This window comes from Gastrolobium bilobum, unplaced genomic scaffold, assembly GCF_033153095.1.
Source record: "Gastrolobium bilobum isolate Gb01-03AN ecotype WA unplaced genomic scaffold, APGP_CSIRO_Gbil_v1 utg1409, whole genome shotgun sequence".
Taxonomy (NCBI): Eukaryota; Viridiplantae; Streptophyta; class Magnoliopsida; order Fabales; family Fabaceae; genus Gastrolobium; species Gastrolobium bilobum.
In genome coordinates, this window is record NW_026898052.1 from 156,924 (window position 1) to 173,703 (window position 16,780).

The 16,780-nt window shown below is 33.1% G+C and overlaps 2 protein-coding genes across 5 annotated transcripts; both read right to left on the minus strand.

Moving 5' to 3' along the window:
- Positions 1 to 657: 657 nt before the first annotated feature.
- On the minus strand, positions 658 to 6,578 carry LOC133312457 (uncharacterized). 3 transcript variants are annotated; one of them, XM_061513657.1, is made up of 15 exons: positions 6,439 to 6,578; positions 6,094 to 6,191; positions 5,886 to 5,986; positions 5,700 to 5,778; positions 5,506 to 5,566; positions 5,256 to 5,302; positions 5,072 to 5,164; positions 4,873 to 4,963; positions 3,640 to 3,653; positions 3,157 to 3,284; positions 2,931 to 3,078; positions 2,435 to 2,527; positions 2,291 to 2,359; positions 1,023 to 1,065; positions 658 to 899 (listed from the first exon to the last, which is right to left on the minus strand). In XM_061513657.1, the coding sequence occupies exons 1-15, from the start codon at positions 6,494 to 6,496 to the stop codon at positions 799 to 801; spliced, it is 1,224 nt and encodes a 407-aa protein (XP_061369641.1). In that variant the 5' UTR covers positions 6,497 to 6,578; the 3' UTR covers positions 658 to 798. The 3 variants fall into 3 exon arrangements, with proteins under 3 accessions (XP_061369641.1, XP_061369639.1, XP_061369638.1); XM_061513655.1 differs by lacking the exon at positions 3,640 to 3,653 and adding an exon at positions 4,682 to 4,730 and having other exon boundaries at positions 3,157 to 3,270; XM_061513654.1 differs by lacking the exon at positions 3,640 to 3,653 and adding an exon at positions 4,682 to 4,730 and having other exon boundaries at positions 3,157 to 3,273.
- A 4,118-nt stretch (positions 6,579 to 10,696) lies between these two features.
- LOC133312451 (aminoaldehyde dehydrogenase 1, peroxisomal) lies at positions 10,697 to 15,696 on the minus strand. Of its 2 annotated transcripts, none has more exons than XM_061513646.1 (15): positions 15,530 to 15,696; positions 15,236 to 15,366; positions 14,786 to 14,866; positions 14,551 to 14,699; positions 14,330 to 14,422; positions 14,127 to 14,250; positions 13,913 to 13,978; positions 13,627 to 13,693; positions 13,360 to 13,436; positions 13,027 to 13,140; positions 11,762 to 11,839; positions 11,522 to 11,673; positions 11,346 to 11,406; positions 11,156 to 11,262; positions 10,697 to 11,008 (listed from the first exon to the last, which is right to left on the minus strand). In XM_061513646.1, exons 1-15 carry the CDS (start codon positions 15,636 to 15,638, stop codon positions 10,918 to 10,920), a joined length of 1,500 nt encoding a protein of 499 aa, XP_061369630.1. In that variant the 5' UTR covers positions 15,639 to 15,696; the 3' UTR covers positions 10,697 to 10,917. The 2 variants fall into 2 exon arrangements, with proteins under 2 accessions (XP_061369630.1, XP_061369629.1); XM_061513645.1 differs by having other exon boundaries at positions 15,236 to 15,378.
- Positions 15,697 to 16,780: the final 1,084 nt, after the last annotated feature.

Consider the following 16,780-nt stretch of genomic DNA (forward strand, 5'->3'; position numbering starts at 1 on the left):
GCAAATCATTTTATTATGTAATTGTAGAGTCTACTGATAAAATTTTATGTCGGGTCTACTGTATAAGTTATTTTTCTTTGTTTCAAGACACCTTTAGTTCGGATTTTGGATATGTACATATGGGCAGTATTATATTATTCAAAGCTACTAATCGTACTTTATTATAATGTTGATATTTTTCAATATTTAAAATTGAAAAAACTACAGTTTTCTAAAAGTATCTTAAATGTGTTTAAAAAAATCAAATTTAATCTACATTTAAAATACTTAAGTCTTAACAATTGTTAAACCTTTTAAAAAAATTTAAGCGAAAATATGGATTAATTATGATGTGATGGAAATTAATTTTTTAATCTATGGATAGTACATAAAATCTTAAATATCACTCTTTAATGGCCATGATATTACTTGTTACCCTATAAATAATGGCCATGATATTACTTATCACTCTTTTAACAACATTGTCCTTTCGCTGAACTAACGTCTTACACAATCCTACCATAATTTAGGAGTTATAATGTCATGTGTTCCCCTTTTTCATTGTACCCTTAATAATTGAAATACTTTAATAATTGAAATACTTTATTTCTTTTATTAAAATTGCAACACTAATTACCAACAAAAAATTGCAGCACTAATTTGTGTATGCAACTATGAATAGTTTGCTCGAAAACAGTCAATTTTGTGACAAAATGGACGATATCCACTGTTTTTGGCTTCCAAATTAGATATTAAACACAATTCACTGTAAAATACAATCACAAGGAAAAGGGAAAGCCAACAATGGGAGCAGAGGTTCTATAGAAGAATCTCATCTTGAACGCCGACATTTAGGGTCTTGTGCGGAAGGACAATGCTATTAACAACCACTACCTCATCCTCAACGGTTACAGATTCACCTGGTCTCAGCAACGAAACAAGAATTGCATAGCACTTTAACTTTGCTGTTATATACTTAAAATAATAGTAATAAATAAATAAATAAATAAGAGACAAAATGCAGATAAGGTAAAGAAAGGTACCAAGTATAGTGACGCCGAATTTTGCATTATAGTCTCCACTAGCCTGGTTTAATTTAACAATTTAGAAGACAAATTGCAAATGAAATCAAATGTAAAGAAGATAGAAGATAAAAAATGTAAGCACAGCAAGTAGCATTATTGATAAATGCTTCAGCAAGGCACATCAAGCTCAATAACAATTGGTAAAAAGGCTGCTAAGGGGAAAAGCCACTCCCTGCATCCACTTTCCTATGTCATTTAAGGAAGTTTCACAATATTTAAGAAAGACATCAAATAGCCTAAATTATGAAAAGTGATTGGATTAATTTACCATTTATTAAAGGGTTTTATAAGAGTTATGTTGTAGGAAAAGTGATTGTGTAATGTTATAGAGATTCGTTTTGCGTGCCGTAATTTTTTTTTTTTCTTCAAAAAGTGTGGGCCCCACAAAATGTTGTGTATGTAGAAAAATTTGTTGTGTCATGTTAAATGACAAATGCAAATCCCTCTATTAAAACAATCAAAATAGTTATATACACTATCAATCTTGTCTCACTTTAATACTAAGGATAAATTTAGAAAAAATATTAACGACTGAATAGTTTTATAAAACCACAATAAAATGGGACAATTTTTTTTCTGAAGCAACTGATAAAATTGGACTGAGGGAGTATACTTTCCCAGTTTTTCAACATAAAAGATGACTCCCATTGCACGAAGATAAGCAAGCATCAATTATATTCTTAGGGACTTTTGAGAACAATCCTAATTTGAAGAATAGCTTGGTTGGATAGACTCAACCAATCAAAAGCTAAAGAGGTATGTTTCTCTAAGGTGTTTAGCCTCTCCTGATATTGACATGTCAAGCTAGTACTAACCATTCAATCGTTAAAATCATATTAAAATTACACGCTGGTTATGCAAATAGTTTAAATATTTCTTTGCTGAAAATGAAAAGAAAATCATCCAAGGATTTTTTTTCACTAATGTAATTGACACTTGTAAAGGTAATGGTGATGTTGATGTAGTAGACACTTAAGTCTCCAAAGTCTGTATTCTAGGACTATGCATAATACTACATGATCTGATAATGGACCAAGTTATACTCTAAAATGTATATGTTTAGGCTTAAGATGTGTGCAATTCTTGTCATACAGGTGAATATCTATTTTCAGTAAATGAGATGGAAATGCATCATCATAACTGCTTCTGAGAAATCTTGAGAACTATACGTGTGTAACAGACGTTGGTGGAACAATTTAATTGAATATTAAAATTTCTAAACATACCTGGACACGGGCCCATCGTCCAACAGAGGATTTCCATCCAACAATTGCATGAATAACAACAGCATTCTCCTGTAAAATGAAAAACATAAAATTAAAGCTCCAATAAGGCTTATGCTTTTCAAACCAATTAATTTGTACACCTGCCTTGATTTCAACACCATCAAGGATGATACAACTGATGAGCCTTGCACCAGCTCCTATACGAGCATTTGCAGATATTGATACACTAGGACCAATCTGTTCAACCACATTTACAAAAGTCAATTTGAATATCATGTAATATTTTAGTGACATCTTTTTTTTTCTTCCTTTTTTTTTTATTTCTCACTCAAAAAGACAAAAAAGGAAGGGAGTGTGAAGCAGAACCTACATGATGTGGATCAATTAAAAAATCTTACAATATATGTACATGACATGGATCAAGTGGCCAAAGATATACAATTTGTCAATAAATACAACACAAAAACATAACTAATAAGCATATTACATGTATCATGTACTAGAAGTACAAATAATAACTATAAGCTGTTAAGAAATTTTAAAAAATATATATGCATATCATGACCGAAACAGAGAAATCAAGATGATTGTGAAAGCCAAAAATCCTTCAAGTTGGGGAACAAAACAAGTGAATATTCACCTTTGCAGAGGGATGCACTTTTGCTGATGGGTGAATATAAACGTCCCCAATGATGCTGGCTTTCTTAGTACCATCTCCATTTGCCAAAAGATGGGGGTTTGTATAACGAAATTGGGAAAGATACAAGGCAGAACATTTTATGGACATTCTGCAAGAATTAAGTCAACACATATGATAATCGCCCATGAAGGAAATGATGATTATGAAAAATAATTCTCGGGCTTACCCAGGAGTCTTGATTTGTTCCCAAAAGTCCTTTGTTTCATATATGTATAACTGTTTCTTCCCTGCAAGAGGTGTGAGGATATCTTGATCCAATCTAACATAATTGGCAGGAAGACTCCTGCAGATCAACTCTTCAAAATTAGATGTGACAATGAACCATGTAAACTATCCTTATTTCCATGTTGTATATTTAAATGAATTGTTCTTCCAAAAGCTTTCTTGATCACAATGTGGGTTCAACAATGTATCTTAAACTAAAACGAACACCAAGCTGAGAAAATACATAATGGATACTGTAAAGAACCAATTCAACCCAAAAGCTTAAGCTGTTGGGTGAGGTTACATTAATGGTTTTATATATCTCAACACGCCCTCTCACACGAAAGCCCACTGAGCTTGAAGGGTGGACAATGCACAGGCCCACCTACTTGTGCGAAGAAAGAAATTTCACTAGAAAGAAAGTGGGGGGCGGTGAGGATCGAACCCAGTACACCGAGGCTCTAATATCATGTAAAGAACCAATTCAACCCAAAAGCTTAAGCTGTTGGATGAGGCTACATTAATGGTTTTATATATCTCAAGAGATACTAACATCCAATTGCTCATTATCCCCAAAGATTAAGTTGCACTAAAAGAAACACACATTCTAATCAAACTATGCACATGCTACAATTACAAATGACTTTGAAATGAGAACAAAGACAATTCAGAGCTGGGGAAAGCAGCTTGCATCCCAAAGGGAACCTGAAAATATAACTTGGGTAAGCAGGGCAGCATTATAAAACCCTAATTGAATAATGGTTATTTGATAACTTCATTTTTGGTAAGACCACAAGGTTCCTCACAGGACTAATCCCCACTTGGTGTCAGCTTATCCCTGACCACAAGTTCTTTTTTGGTGGATTTTGAGCCCTCTGCACTGCAGGTAAAGTCCACCCAAAAAGGAAAATTCCAAAAGATACACCCTTCTTCTACTTAGGAATAGGAACTAGCCATTCCACCTAGAAACTATAACCGCAACTCTCCTTTCAATCTGAAAGTTTAGGAAGAGAATTCGAAGATCTCTTTTTGGTGTCCTCTTCCCTTTCCTTGTCTGTATTTCCTTATTTCAGGAGTAAGGACTCAACTCATCTTAACTCTCTTTCCTTTGCCAAGAAGCACTTCGCCCGAAAGCAAGGCATACTATTGTGCATGATTAACAAGCAGCATATTACAATTTCATATCAGAAATACTAGAAATATAAGCCTGTGCTGAATTTCAGGAAATAAATTATTGAGGGTATAAACCATATGGTCAACTAGGTAAGAAGTAGTATCACTTAAATTTCCTTCTCATACTTGATTTGTTCATTCAGGATGGACAATAGTGGAAATATTTCATAAGTGTACGGAAACATTCCAATTTTTACTTGATTATTTTGGGAGTCAATAAGTGTACGGAAGCCCAAGCTTAAATGCTTTGTTCTGTGACACATGATGACAATATTGTTCAGAAACAATAAAATTGACTAGTCATACGTACAAACCTTGTGTCTGGCTGCATTGCTTCAAAGCTGGAGACACGTCTTAGATTAGCTGCAAATAAAGTGACATATAAATAAAATGAGTTAATATACAGCAGGACAAACCCCAGTTCTCTTCAATTCCTTATATCCAGAACATAGTTCATAGTTTTTTAAATAATCCATATGGTCACAGCATAAGATATTTCACTGACCTCTGTCTTTCCGCTGAGTAGAAACACCCTCGATGGCTGTAAAGATATCTGGTGTAAATATATACACACCGCAGTTTATTCGATCACTTACCTGCATTCAGGTAAGCTGGCAGTATAAGACAGTAAACAACAGCAAGGGAGAGAGGAAAGATTTTTGAATTCTAGTTAAGCAATTCAAGGCATTAGCACATGAACATACAAATGTTTCAGGTTTCTCTGTGTAATGCAAGAGTTCATTGGTTGTTGGATCAGCTACCAATTCCCCAAACTGGCTTGCTGACTCTGCAGAAACCTTCAAAAGGGGAAAAAGGATAAAAAAAAAAATGAATGCTGATCACCAAAATTTCATGCTAAAAAACCAATGTGTTTGTGTATTGTCCAACCTTCACAACTAGTATTGTTCCCATGCCACCATGTCTTCTGTGAGCATCTGTAAGCAAAGATGGAGAAGGCAACAATTAATTGTTCTGGCAGTCATGTAACAGTTAAAGTATGTCAAGGAAGCTCAAAGTTACTATTCTACAAAGAAACTCCAGCAAATGTGATAATTCTAAAAGTGAAAGAGGAGGGGAACCAAAATCAAACAGTTGCATGTAGAAGGAAATATATACTCTACTTCAGAAAAGAAATTACCCAGCATTTCTGGCAGTGGAAAACTGCAGCAAACATCACAGTTCAGCAAGAAAATATGTGCCTGCCATACAAAATGTGATCAACACTATCAACATACTACATTAGCATGACAATCATTTTCTGAACAAACAATCACAAATGTAAGGAAGTTTCTTATAATCAAGATGGACAAAGTCATAGGCAAAGATAAAAACCGGATCCTCCTCCATGATCAGATCTCTGAAGTTATAAAGACAACCAGCCGAACCATGTGGCTTGTCTTCCTTCAAGTATCTAAAATCAGCGTGTATGACATAAGTGGCCAATGTGATATTGATAAAGAAGAAAATTGAAACCTTTTGAAAAAGTCATAAGATGATTAGAAAGAAATGAGAACTTACCTAACAGGGACTTTAAGCTCATTTGAGATGGAGGATACATATAATGCAAATTCACGTTCTTCATAGAAACCAATAAGATAAATCTGAGCCAAATTAGGAATCTGCAACACAAACAATAGTTCACTAAATTGGAAGATTATATATATAATTTGATTTGAATTTTTTTCACAATGGTGATTGTTTTACATTGTGGGAATGGGAAGCATACCCTTTTACAAGCAGAAATTGGATGATGAACCATTGGTTGTCCTGCTAATGGAAAGAGTGGCTTGGGTATGTTAAATGACAATGGCCGGAATCTGGTTCCTGCAAATTCAAATATAACAAAAAAAAAAAAAAAAAACTATGGATATCATAATCAAGCATAGATGAATGTAGTCCAATCTAACATAAACTAACAAAACAAGACAAAGTGAATAGAGATAAGGTGAGTGAGAAGGGGTAGTATAATAACATTGGAAAAATTCCACATTGTATCAAAGCTGATATGGTGAATTGAATTGTTTAGTTTAGTTTAATGGTGATAAATCTGAATTGAAATTCATTGATATACCTTTGGTGGGTCCTCCAACCATGATCACAGCCACGACCCTCTCTTCTGAAGTTCCCATCTTTGCTGCTAACTCAGATCCACAACACGAGAGGAGAGACGAAGGCTTAACTTGACATTGAGCTCTTTGTGTTTATTATTATTGTGTGTCACAGTAACCAATAGAATATCCGAAAGTGCAATGTAACTTCCAAATAGAGACAGAGAAAGACTTATCTCAGCTTGTCTTGGATTTGTGATGAGATCACGACAACCTTAGTTGTCGGTCCATATTAAACACGCGACTCTGTGAAAACTGCACCCTTCCAGTTTATCCTTTCTCTTCTGTTACTCTATTTTATTAACAATTTATTAATCCTACTCTCATTTTCTCATGTTACATACAGAAACAACGTGGGGCACCATTAAAGAATAAAAAAAGAAAAAGAAAAAAGTGAGATAACATGAGATAATTATCTAATATAAAATAAGAGTAGTATTTCTCATTTATTATTGGGAAAAGTATTTCTTCGGTCAGAGTCATCAGAGATAAAGTTATTTTCACTAAACTCAAAACGATGTCATTTTGGGTTGTATAAATCAAAAATTATAATAATAAAGATTAATATAACCCTGTAATATATTATAATTACATAAACAATTTGATTTTCTTTCAAGATAACTTATCTCCATTGATCGAAGAAATCATTTACCTTTTATTATTTATAACTTAATCAATTTTTAGTTCTAGTAATAAGAATTTATAATTTATTTTTATGATAACGACAGTTTTATAAACAAAAAATAAATGGGAATCACATTTTTTTTTGGAAAAAGTGTGTAACATCTTAATTGACATAAATTGTGTTATTTTATAAACACAAATTGTGATATTTTATGTACACAAAAAGGTGAAATTTATACCTTTATTTTATTTTATTTTTATTTTTTAATAGAATTTATATCTCTTTTTATCTATGAAATGACACAATTTATGAAAAAAAACTTTGGTGCATTAGATATATTCAACTGGGTACATCTTTTTTTAAAAGGAACTTTTTTTTTTTTTCAATATGGCAAGAAATAGATTTTCAAAAATGATGAATTTTTTTTTAAATATAAAAAAAATACCCAATTGGATATGTCTGATACACCAAAACTATTTCTCTAAGTGTCATTTAAAATGACATAATTTTTTTTTCTTTTGCGGCATATTCTACTGTATTCGTATAAAAGTGAGTGATAATTTATTAACGCACTTCAGTGTGTTTCATAATTTTTTTTTTATGAAACAAAAACAAAATTATTTTTCTCAAACTAAATATAACCAATAATGAAAATTTGCACAGTGAGCCACAGAACTCCATGTATTGTAGTAATTTGTGGCCTGTATTTTAAACAAGCTACTTGAGTGTTTAACTTTAATGGGACCGCAACAAGTAAAAGAATCTAAGTAAATTAAAAGGTTGTGATTTTTTCGTGGAGGAAGGAATCCTTTTCACTAGTTGGAGGAAATAATTTTTTGTTTTTTCAGTTCAGAACCCTGTCATTACATTAGTCACAAATTGGCTAATTTTTAATCTCCCCCATATTATTTTGGGTCTTGGCTTCGTTTACTTACGTGAAAAAATAATGCATTTTACGATGCCGTGCTCGTCACAAGATACCAATAATCATCTCAATTTCAATGTCATACACGTTTTCTGGGCCTATTTCTCCTTTTCATTAAATTAGTCAAATCATAGTCGCATTGCATAGAAGTTGAGTTCGACCTAATAAGGCATAATGCTTTGGCTGTGATCATGGAATGTAGCCACTCATATGATGAGGACAAGAAAAGGAAAGAGCAATAATTTGTTTTCAAGTGACTTACAAAAAGATAAAAGGAAATAACCATTTACCTGCTATTAACATTTTCCTGCACTGGAATCATCAGTCATAATTTCGTAGAAAAAAACAAAAAAAAAGGCAAAAGAGCATCACAGCAAATTTTAAACTTCTCTAAAGTGGAACATGAATTTCAAGCAAATAGCGTATAGTAACCAAAAAATAAATAAATTAATGTACCAAAAAAAAAAAGTACTAATAATGTAGATAATAATTTTCTTGAAAAATATTCAATCAAATTTGTGAACTCATGATCATTTTGGCTCTGATACTGTAACATCCCGGGCGCTGACGAGGGCAGGGAGTGATCGCCGGTGCGAAATGGCATGGACAAGGAGCGACGGGGTACATGAATGAATCGAATCAATACTCGAAAAAGAGGGATTCCAGAGACTGTGTTGGTATGGGACGGTACAGTTGGGAATGATTTATAAGAATTAATTGGCACTGCCTATACTAACAAGATGCATCTACTTTTCGGTAGCCCGAAACGGAAGAACTTCATAGTTAAGCGTGCTTGACTTGAAGCAATTCTGGGATGGGTGAACTCCTGGGAAGTTTTTCCCGGGAAGTGTGCGAGTGAGGACAAAGCACGCTGAAAAGTCTCGTGTTAGTGTGGGGGACAGTCGTATTCTTGCAAGTTGTCAGGCGTTACAGATACCATGATAAATAACCTTCTCATCCAATAGCTCAAGTTAATAGGTGGAGGCCCAACAATGTTTTTTTATATTTCTTTAACATTTCTTAGTTTTCAAACAATAATTAATCCACAATTATCCAAAATTTTTAAGTAATCAGAAATCATCCAAATGTTTGTTTGTTTTTTTTTTTTTTTTCCAGTTTCATGTGCATCTAAATGTATTTAATTTTTTTTTTGTGGTATTCATGTATTTGATTCTTTAAGATATATACGACATAGGTTTGATATCCTAAGTTTAATTGCAGTCGAAAGATTGAATGACTCATGACTACTATCAGTTTTAGTTAAGCAACTAGATGACTTAGGTTACCAAAAAAAATAAGCAACTAGATGACTTAGGCCCCATATGCCTCCTTTAGATTAATAATCATGTTTAGAGGGATTATAGATTAAATTATCAATGAGAAGTCCATTAATTTATGCCAGAGAAATTTATGGCAAAGATTAAACGTAAAACAGGAAGAAAAAAAAAAGTCACCAATATCTGTCAAGTTGCAATGTTATGGAAGATGTTTCAAATTGATTATGTTCACTATCTTGCAAGGATACATTGAAGAGTCCATGAAACATGATGCATTCAAAAGGGCGAGTAAGAGTAGGCCGTAGCCCATAGGAATCAAGAAAATCAGACTGTTAATAAAGTTAAGATGAGATGGCGAAATGGGAAGGATGGACATCAAATCTAGAGAAAGACGAAGTGTTGCTCCAATTATGTGACATTGATGCTCAACCTCGATGGTCAATTACTTTAACATCAAGACAGTGGAAAAGCTGTGATTGACCAACTGAAATTTTCTTTCTTCCTGAATAAGCAACGAGCACCAGATTATGTAGCATTCATTACTGGTGGATCCAAAAGTCAAAAATTGTAGTACGCTCAAGAGAGAATACACCAAGCTATATTAAAAAGTGATGATACTTTATACCAAAAAAGAAAAAGAAAAAGAAAGTGATGATACTTGCACCTTCAGTTAGATGCAAAATGTAACTATGAAGCTTCTATTCTCGAAAAATGTCACTGCCATACATTGATCGGATGGTGGCGTGGAAAAGTAGGAATGATTATATTACAGGAGGAGTAAATCGACGAGTTTAGAAAAACGAAAATATGTTTATGTAGGGGGTGAATCTTATCGTGTGAAAGAGTAATTATGTTATTTGATCACAATCACTCATTTAAAAATTATACACTTTTCTCTCTCTTATCTCATCATCAATTAGTAATTGTGATCAAATAACATGACCACATCCACTTCCGTCTATGCATGTGTCTCATGCCCGTACCAAAAGTAAATAGAATTTACTTTTTTTCTTTTTCTGTCTTCTCATTAATGAATTTCACCCATTGTTTTATGTGTCACACAAGATAATTTTATCTCATATAACGTGATAAACATATTCCCTTAAAAAAAATATATGCTTTTTATGGTGCACCCTCACCTGTGCTCCTTTGATAGTTACCTGCAATCATAAGTATTAACATGATGCTCCATATTGTTTTTTTTTTTTTTTTTGTCTTACAAGTACTGTAAACTGCAATTTAAACCTCTAGAGGGAATTTTTTTGCAAATAACAAATTTTTACGATTATAGATCTCTTTTTACTTCGTTATCTACGGCTATAATTGCAACGTGCACCCTTGGTTAGAGGGCACCATAAAACGCACCTGAAAAAAATGTCTCTCATGAAGCCATTCAAATATTAGAAACTTATGGTGGGGGCACCATCACCAATCAAATAAAATCAACACAACCAGCATTAACATGATCATGAAGCAATTTTGTTGTCATACATATACATAATAGCATACAATGATTTCTCAACTTAAGATCATAATCAGTACTTGGCGTCGCCCACACCTTATTCCATGCCAGATTTTAGAACTCCAATTGATCATCACTTTACATGGTAAACTCTCACAGCTTTGAAGGAGACTGGTACCAGCCCCATTGTTCATCAGATATGTACTTAGTCACTTGCTTCACACTCAAGTAGTTATCAAGTCCCCTGAAAAAATTGAATTCAGATGGTTAAACGGTCAAGAGATTGCCTAACCAACATTTTTATTTTTCACATTTGACAATATTGGAGGAGGAATTAAAAGGCCTTAAAATTGAATTCCACATTTGCTGATTTAGTCAATAAGAGTCATACCATTCTCCTAATTCACGACCAAAACCACTACGTTTAACGCCTCCCCATGGGGCTTGAAGGAAGCTTGGTTGAGCACAATTGATCCATACAATCCCAGCTTGAAAAGCCTGCATAAAAGCAATATAAACCATTCATTTACAGAAAACCCAATTATTTTGTTGTTTTTATGATAATCTAGGATCACTCTCACCTTAGATAGGCGCTCACATCTTTCTAGATCATTTGACATTACAGCAGACCCTAGGCCGTAGCTGTGAAATATCAAAGTATATATAACTTTGAAGTCAATCCACAAGTGAAAAAAAAAAAAAAAAAAAAGTTTCAAAGTGAAACTAATATCAGTTTCCAGAAAATTCATCAACTCACTGGGTGTCATTTGCTAGTTCAATAGCTTCTTCCTCAGTACTAAATGTTTTCACAGAGAGTACAGGTCCAAAAACTTCTTCTCTCCAAATTTTCATTGAGGTAGTCACATCAGTTATGATGGTTGGTTCAACATAGAATCCCTTCTTTAAATGCTGCCATTAAGTTTGAAAAATCTATCATGTTTCATGACAAATGCAGAAATACATAACCGAGCGCAAATACTAGAGGGTATAATCATACCTTTGGGCGAGATCCACCGGTCAAAATTGTTGCACCCTCACTCTTGGCAGTTGAGATAAAGTTCAATACTTTTTTGTACTGAATGATGTAATCCAAATATTAGATATTGCATCATCTTGGTTCAAGACAGATAAATGCTTAAATCATTTTTTTAAGATTTTAAATTGCAAGACCAGAAAGAAAGCTAAATCATGGGAACTACATAAACAATGTCAGGAAAAGCTTGTGTGTTTTCTGTCACATGATAAAAAAAATTAGCCAGCCAACCACTAACTTTATATATGAAAATTAATATTAATACACACACTACATGGAAATTGATCATAATAACTGATATCACACTACCATACATTTTCATCTTGGATAGTGGAGAATGCATTTGAATAACAAATGTTAGGAGTAGATTTTCAGGATTACGTATCAACTGAATTTTTTAAGCATACTAAAGCCACTAATTACACACTATGAGCTTCAAACAATATCTTAAACCAAAAACTACAGCATATTATGGTAAGAAATGGAACAAGGTCTAACAAACAGAACTTTACATATCTTTGTTAAAAGCAGAAGTATCTTGATTGGAAAGAGGATCTAAAGTTAGGAATAAAATTACACTATAATTACAACCTACAATTTTTTTCCTTCCAAATTAGAAGTTAAACCAAAAAATAAAAGTAATATATAATACCTGCATAAATTCCTTTCACAGGAATCAAAGTGCAACCTAATAATTTTTATGTACTAACCAAAAGCTTTACTTAAACTTGATGAAGAACTAATGGACCATGTCCAGATGAAGCACAAAAAGGTCAAGCGAATGCTACCCTTCTTTTAAGTTTTAGGGGATTGTAGAATTTTCTAAATTTTCACCAACTATTTTAATAATTCTATATAACGGAGCGTGAAATGCGTATATAAAAGCAAACACACTCATGCAAACCCAACAGGGGAAACATATTCCTTTCTGTGTTAGCAATAATAGATTGCCAATGACATTGTGGACAAATTATATATCTGCTTGGACTGCTATTCAATGATAAATAGTTGATAATCTCCCCCAGAATCCAGACATAGATAAGTTAAAAGGAAATTACTCATTACTAATGCACAACAACACAATTGGGTCGCTTAAATTTCTTAAAATGGGGCTGTGGGAAGTTAGACTTAATATCAGTCTTTTTATCAAATGCTATTAAAAATTAAATGAAACAAGAGGAGTTACGTAAATATATGGTAAATACAGAAGTGATGAACAGCAAAAATACCTGTCCTTCACTAACAATAGGGCCTAGCTTGCATCCTTCTTCCAAGGGATCTGAAATTTTGATGTTTTTGATCCATTCCACAAGCCTATTCACATATTTTGCTGCTATACTTTCCTGAACCAGTAAAAGTGTCTTACTTTATCAATTTTAAAAAATCAAAGCAAATGGAATTGCAACAAAGTTATCTGACAAAATTCTACCATAATCTAAGTAAATACGAACCTTCCTATTTATGCAGCAAAAATAAGAAAATTAAGCTACAAATACTTGTTTGTGAACCTGGATATATGTTATGGATAGAATGGGGAATCAAAATCTGTCTATTTAACTTACGTGCACAATAAGGCGAGATGTTGCACTGCATATCTGACCATTTGTAAAGAAGCAGCCAAGGATGGTCCATTCAGCAGCTGTTTAAATCATGAAGAATATATCAATAAATTTTAATTGGTACATGAGCATCTGTTTAGATCATGCAATAGGGCTTTAGATACCCAAAATTTACTCATCCACAATCAGTTTCATAGGAAATGTGATTTGACATTGCAAGAAAACAAGGGCTGTTCATAACAAAATAGATATACTTGAGAAGGCACTTACCCTTATCAAGGTCAACATCCTCAAAAACAACAATTGGGCTTTTTCCACCAAGCTCCAGTGAAACAGGCTGCCAACAAGAAACCACAAATTTGATATTACATGAACTCACAAAGAAAAGAGAGAAAAAATGAAAGGAGAAAAAAAGGGTTAAAAATATAAATTGTATTGGTGTTCCGCAGTCTTTTCTTCTGCATGTGTGTGCCTCAGTGTACTCCAGCTTTTATAACAGAATGAAAAGGACAATATGAGCTGTAAATAATTTGCAAATAATACTGCATAAAAATACCTTGATTAGCTGCGCTGCGGCTGTCATAATCTTGCTCCCAGTTACAGAGCTTCCGGTAAAGGAAATCTGTTGAAAAGTTAAATATTAGCCACAATGGCACATTAGCTTTGCAAATTCAAAAACAGAATAGTAATAATACTTGCAATTGCAAGATACAGAACAAGATATAGCTCCAAATAATTTTGATTCTACCAATAACTAAAAACAACTTAACCTTGTCTACATCAGGATGGGATGCCAAAGGAGCACCAGCTTCATGGCCGAATCCAGTGACAATATTTAATACACCTGGAGGAAGGCCTACTTCTCTGCATATTTCAGCCAGCTCCAAACAAGTCCTAGAATTGTAAATAATAAGACAGCATGAGAAACCAACATAACAAATGATCAAGTTTGTAATAGTTGATGAGAACATACACAGATGCTAATTCAGATGGCTTCAAAATTGCAGTACAACCAGCAGCCAGAGCAGGAGCAACTTTCCATGAAGCCATTAAGAGAGGATAGTTCCTGATACATAACATTAACCACACCATTACATTAGCCATTCAACTAGCAATTGGTATTACTTATATAATTGATAATGTGAATGCATCAATTTCCTAATGAAGTAAGCTGTAAAATGGATAAGCAGATACCATGGAGTAATTAATGCAACAACCCCAATGGGCTCTTTGAGAACATAACTCTTGAAGGTCTCCATAGGAAGAGATACAGGAGCCTTTTGCTTTGCATCCAACCCTTCAGCAAGCTCAGCATAGTAGGTAAAACAACCAGCAACATCATCCTACACAATAAAATCATAGATCCAAATAAGCTACAAAAAGCACGGGAACATCGGTTATTGTTTTTCTTTCCTATGTCAAACGTTACCAGGTCCGCTAGTGCTTCATCCAGTGGTTTTCCACAATCAAGGGCTTCAAGTTTTCCTAGTTCATTCTTTTTCTCCGTTACCTGTGAGAAATGAAGGTACAAACAGTCTAGTCAGCTTTCAAGACATGCACATTGGCTCAATCAAAGAGTAAACAACACACATAAAAAATAAAAATAAAAATAGTTCTGTTATTCTTACACCTTAATTTTCTTAGAATCAACAAAAGTTATTATTCCATTAACCTATCAATATATGTTGACCAAAAAGTTATGCATCATGCAACATACTCTTTAACATGCTTTTTTTTTTAAAAAATATTTTCTTTATTAATTGATGAAATCTCAGTGATACCTCTTTGATCCCACTAATAGAAAGTATATATATATATATATATAAAATAAGTGTGATGCTAGCGTATTTCTTAAAAAAAAAAAAAAAAAATTACAAACCTTTGCAGCGATGGCTCGAAGATAGCGAGCACGAACAGAGCCAGAAGCCTTTGACCAATCACTGCCCTTGTTCCTGGATAGGGCGCTTCTAGCAGCATCCACTGCAAGGTCAACATCTTCCTTAGTAGCAGCTGGGATATACCCTGAAGAGCATTCACATAAAGGTGGTTAGTTACTACACATGTATCAGAAACATTAAAAAGTACTACTATATTGGTAAAGTTTAGATATGAGTTATGAAAAGACAGTGCTAAGATTATATGTCATTTGAAAAAAGAAAGAAAGACAGGGAACCTATTATGTCTTCAGTTGAGGGGTTGATGATTGGAATTCGGTTGTTTAGGATCGGAACTCTCCACTCTCCATCTATGAATAGCTGTCTACTGGGCACTGGGATAGCCATTTTTCTCTCTCTCTCTCTCTCTCTCTCTTACTTTGTCTCCCACTCACCGTCGGTTATGTTTCTGTATTCTTGGAGAAGATCAATTATGTGATCCATGATAATATTAATAATGTTGAGGCTACGTCATGTCCATGGCCACGACGGATAAAATGAAAAGTAAGATATATTGGGAAATATTTAAGGGAAAAGTGTGTATAATTTTAAAGGATGTAAAGTTGTGTCATTTTAAGAGATAGATTAAGGAGGAGAGAGAGTTGACAAAAAAAATAAAGGTGTGGGTCCCACCTCTTTGTGAGAGTGAAAGGATGTAAGTTATGTAATTTTAAATGATAGATATTTTTTCCAATATTTAATATGCTCCAGGTCGCCTAATAATTTGGTGCTCTTTTTTCACAACATTAATTTTTTCTTTCTCATTTTATCCCAGTTATTTTTCTTCTTTTCTAATTTTACCTTTCCATTTACACTAAGGGACCACCTAACAAATAGTGGTCCCGGCCACAATAAATTCTCTCGATATATTGATGGTTTTACGTTTTTTATATAGTAGAAAATAAAATTATTTTTAGAGTTAGGATATTCTTACAAGTAATTTATTTTACTACCATTCCACTACCACTTTAATCATCATTGGATTAGAGAAAAAGTTGAATGAAGAGAAAGAAAAAAAAAACTTTTGAATCTAATGGTGATTAAAGTGGTAGTAGAAAAAATTAATAGTAAGAATATCCTTCCCCTTATTTTTAATACATATAAAAATATTTGGGATTAATATAAGGTCACATGAAAATAAGAGAGAAAAAATATACCCTATATACTTTTATAGAAAATGTGAGTATCATGTTCTATCACATATCTTGTATCATGTCATATACACAAAAAATATGGATCTTATTTAAAAAATGAAAATAATAAAAAATAAAAATATAGATCCACCTTTTTGTATCTATAGCATTATACAAAATATGTTATATAACATAATACTCATATTTTTTTCATATAGAAAATAATAATATAAGAGATGTTAAACCATATTCAGTACTATGATATATTTAAGACTATATTAAAAAAATTATTTATTTTAGATGACTTTTTCATTATTATTTTTTATTAAATTTAGCTTTTGTTGACTGTATCAATAA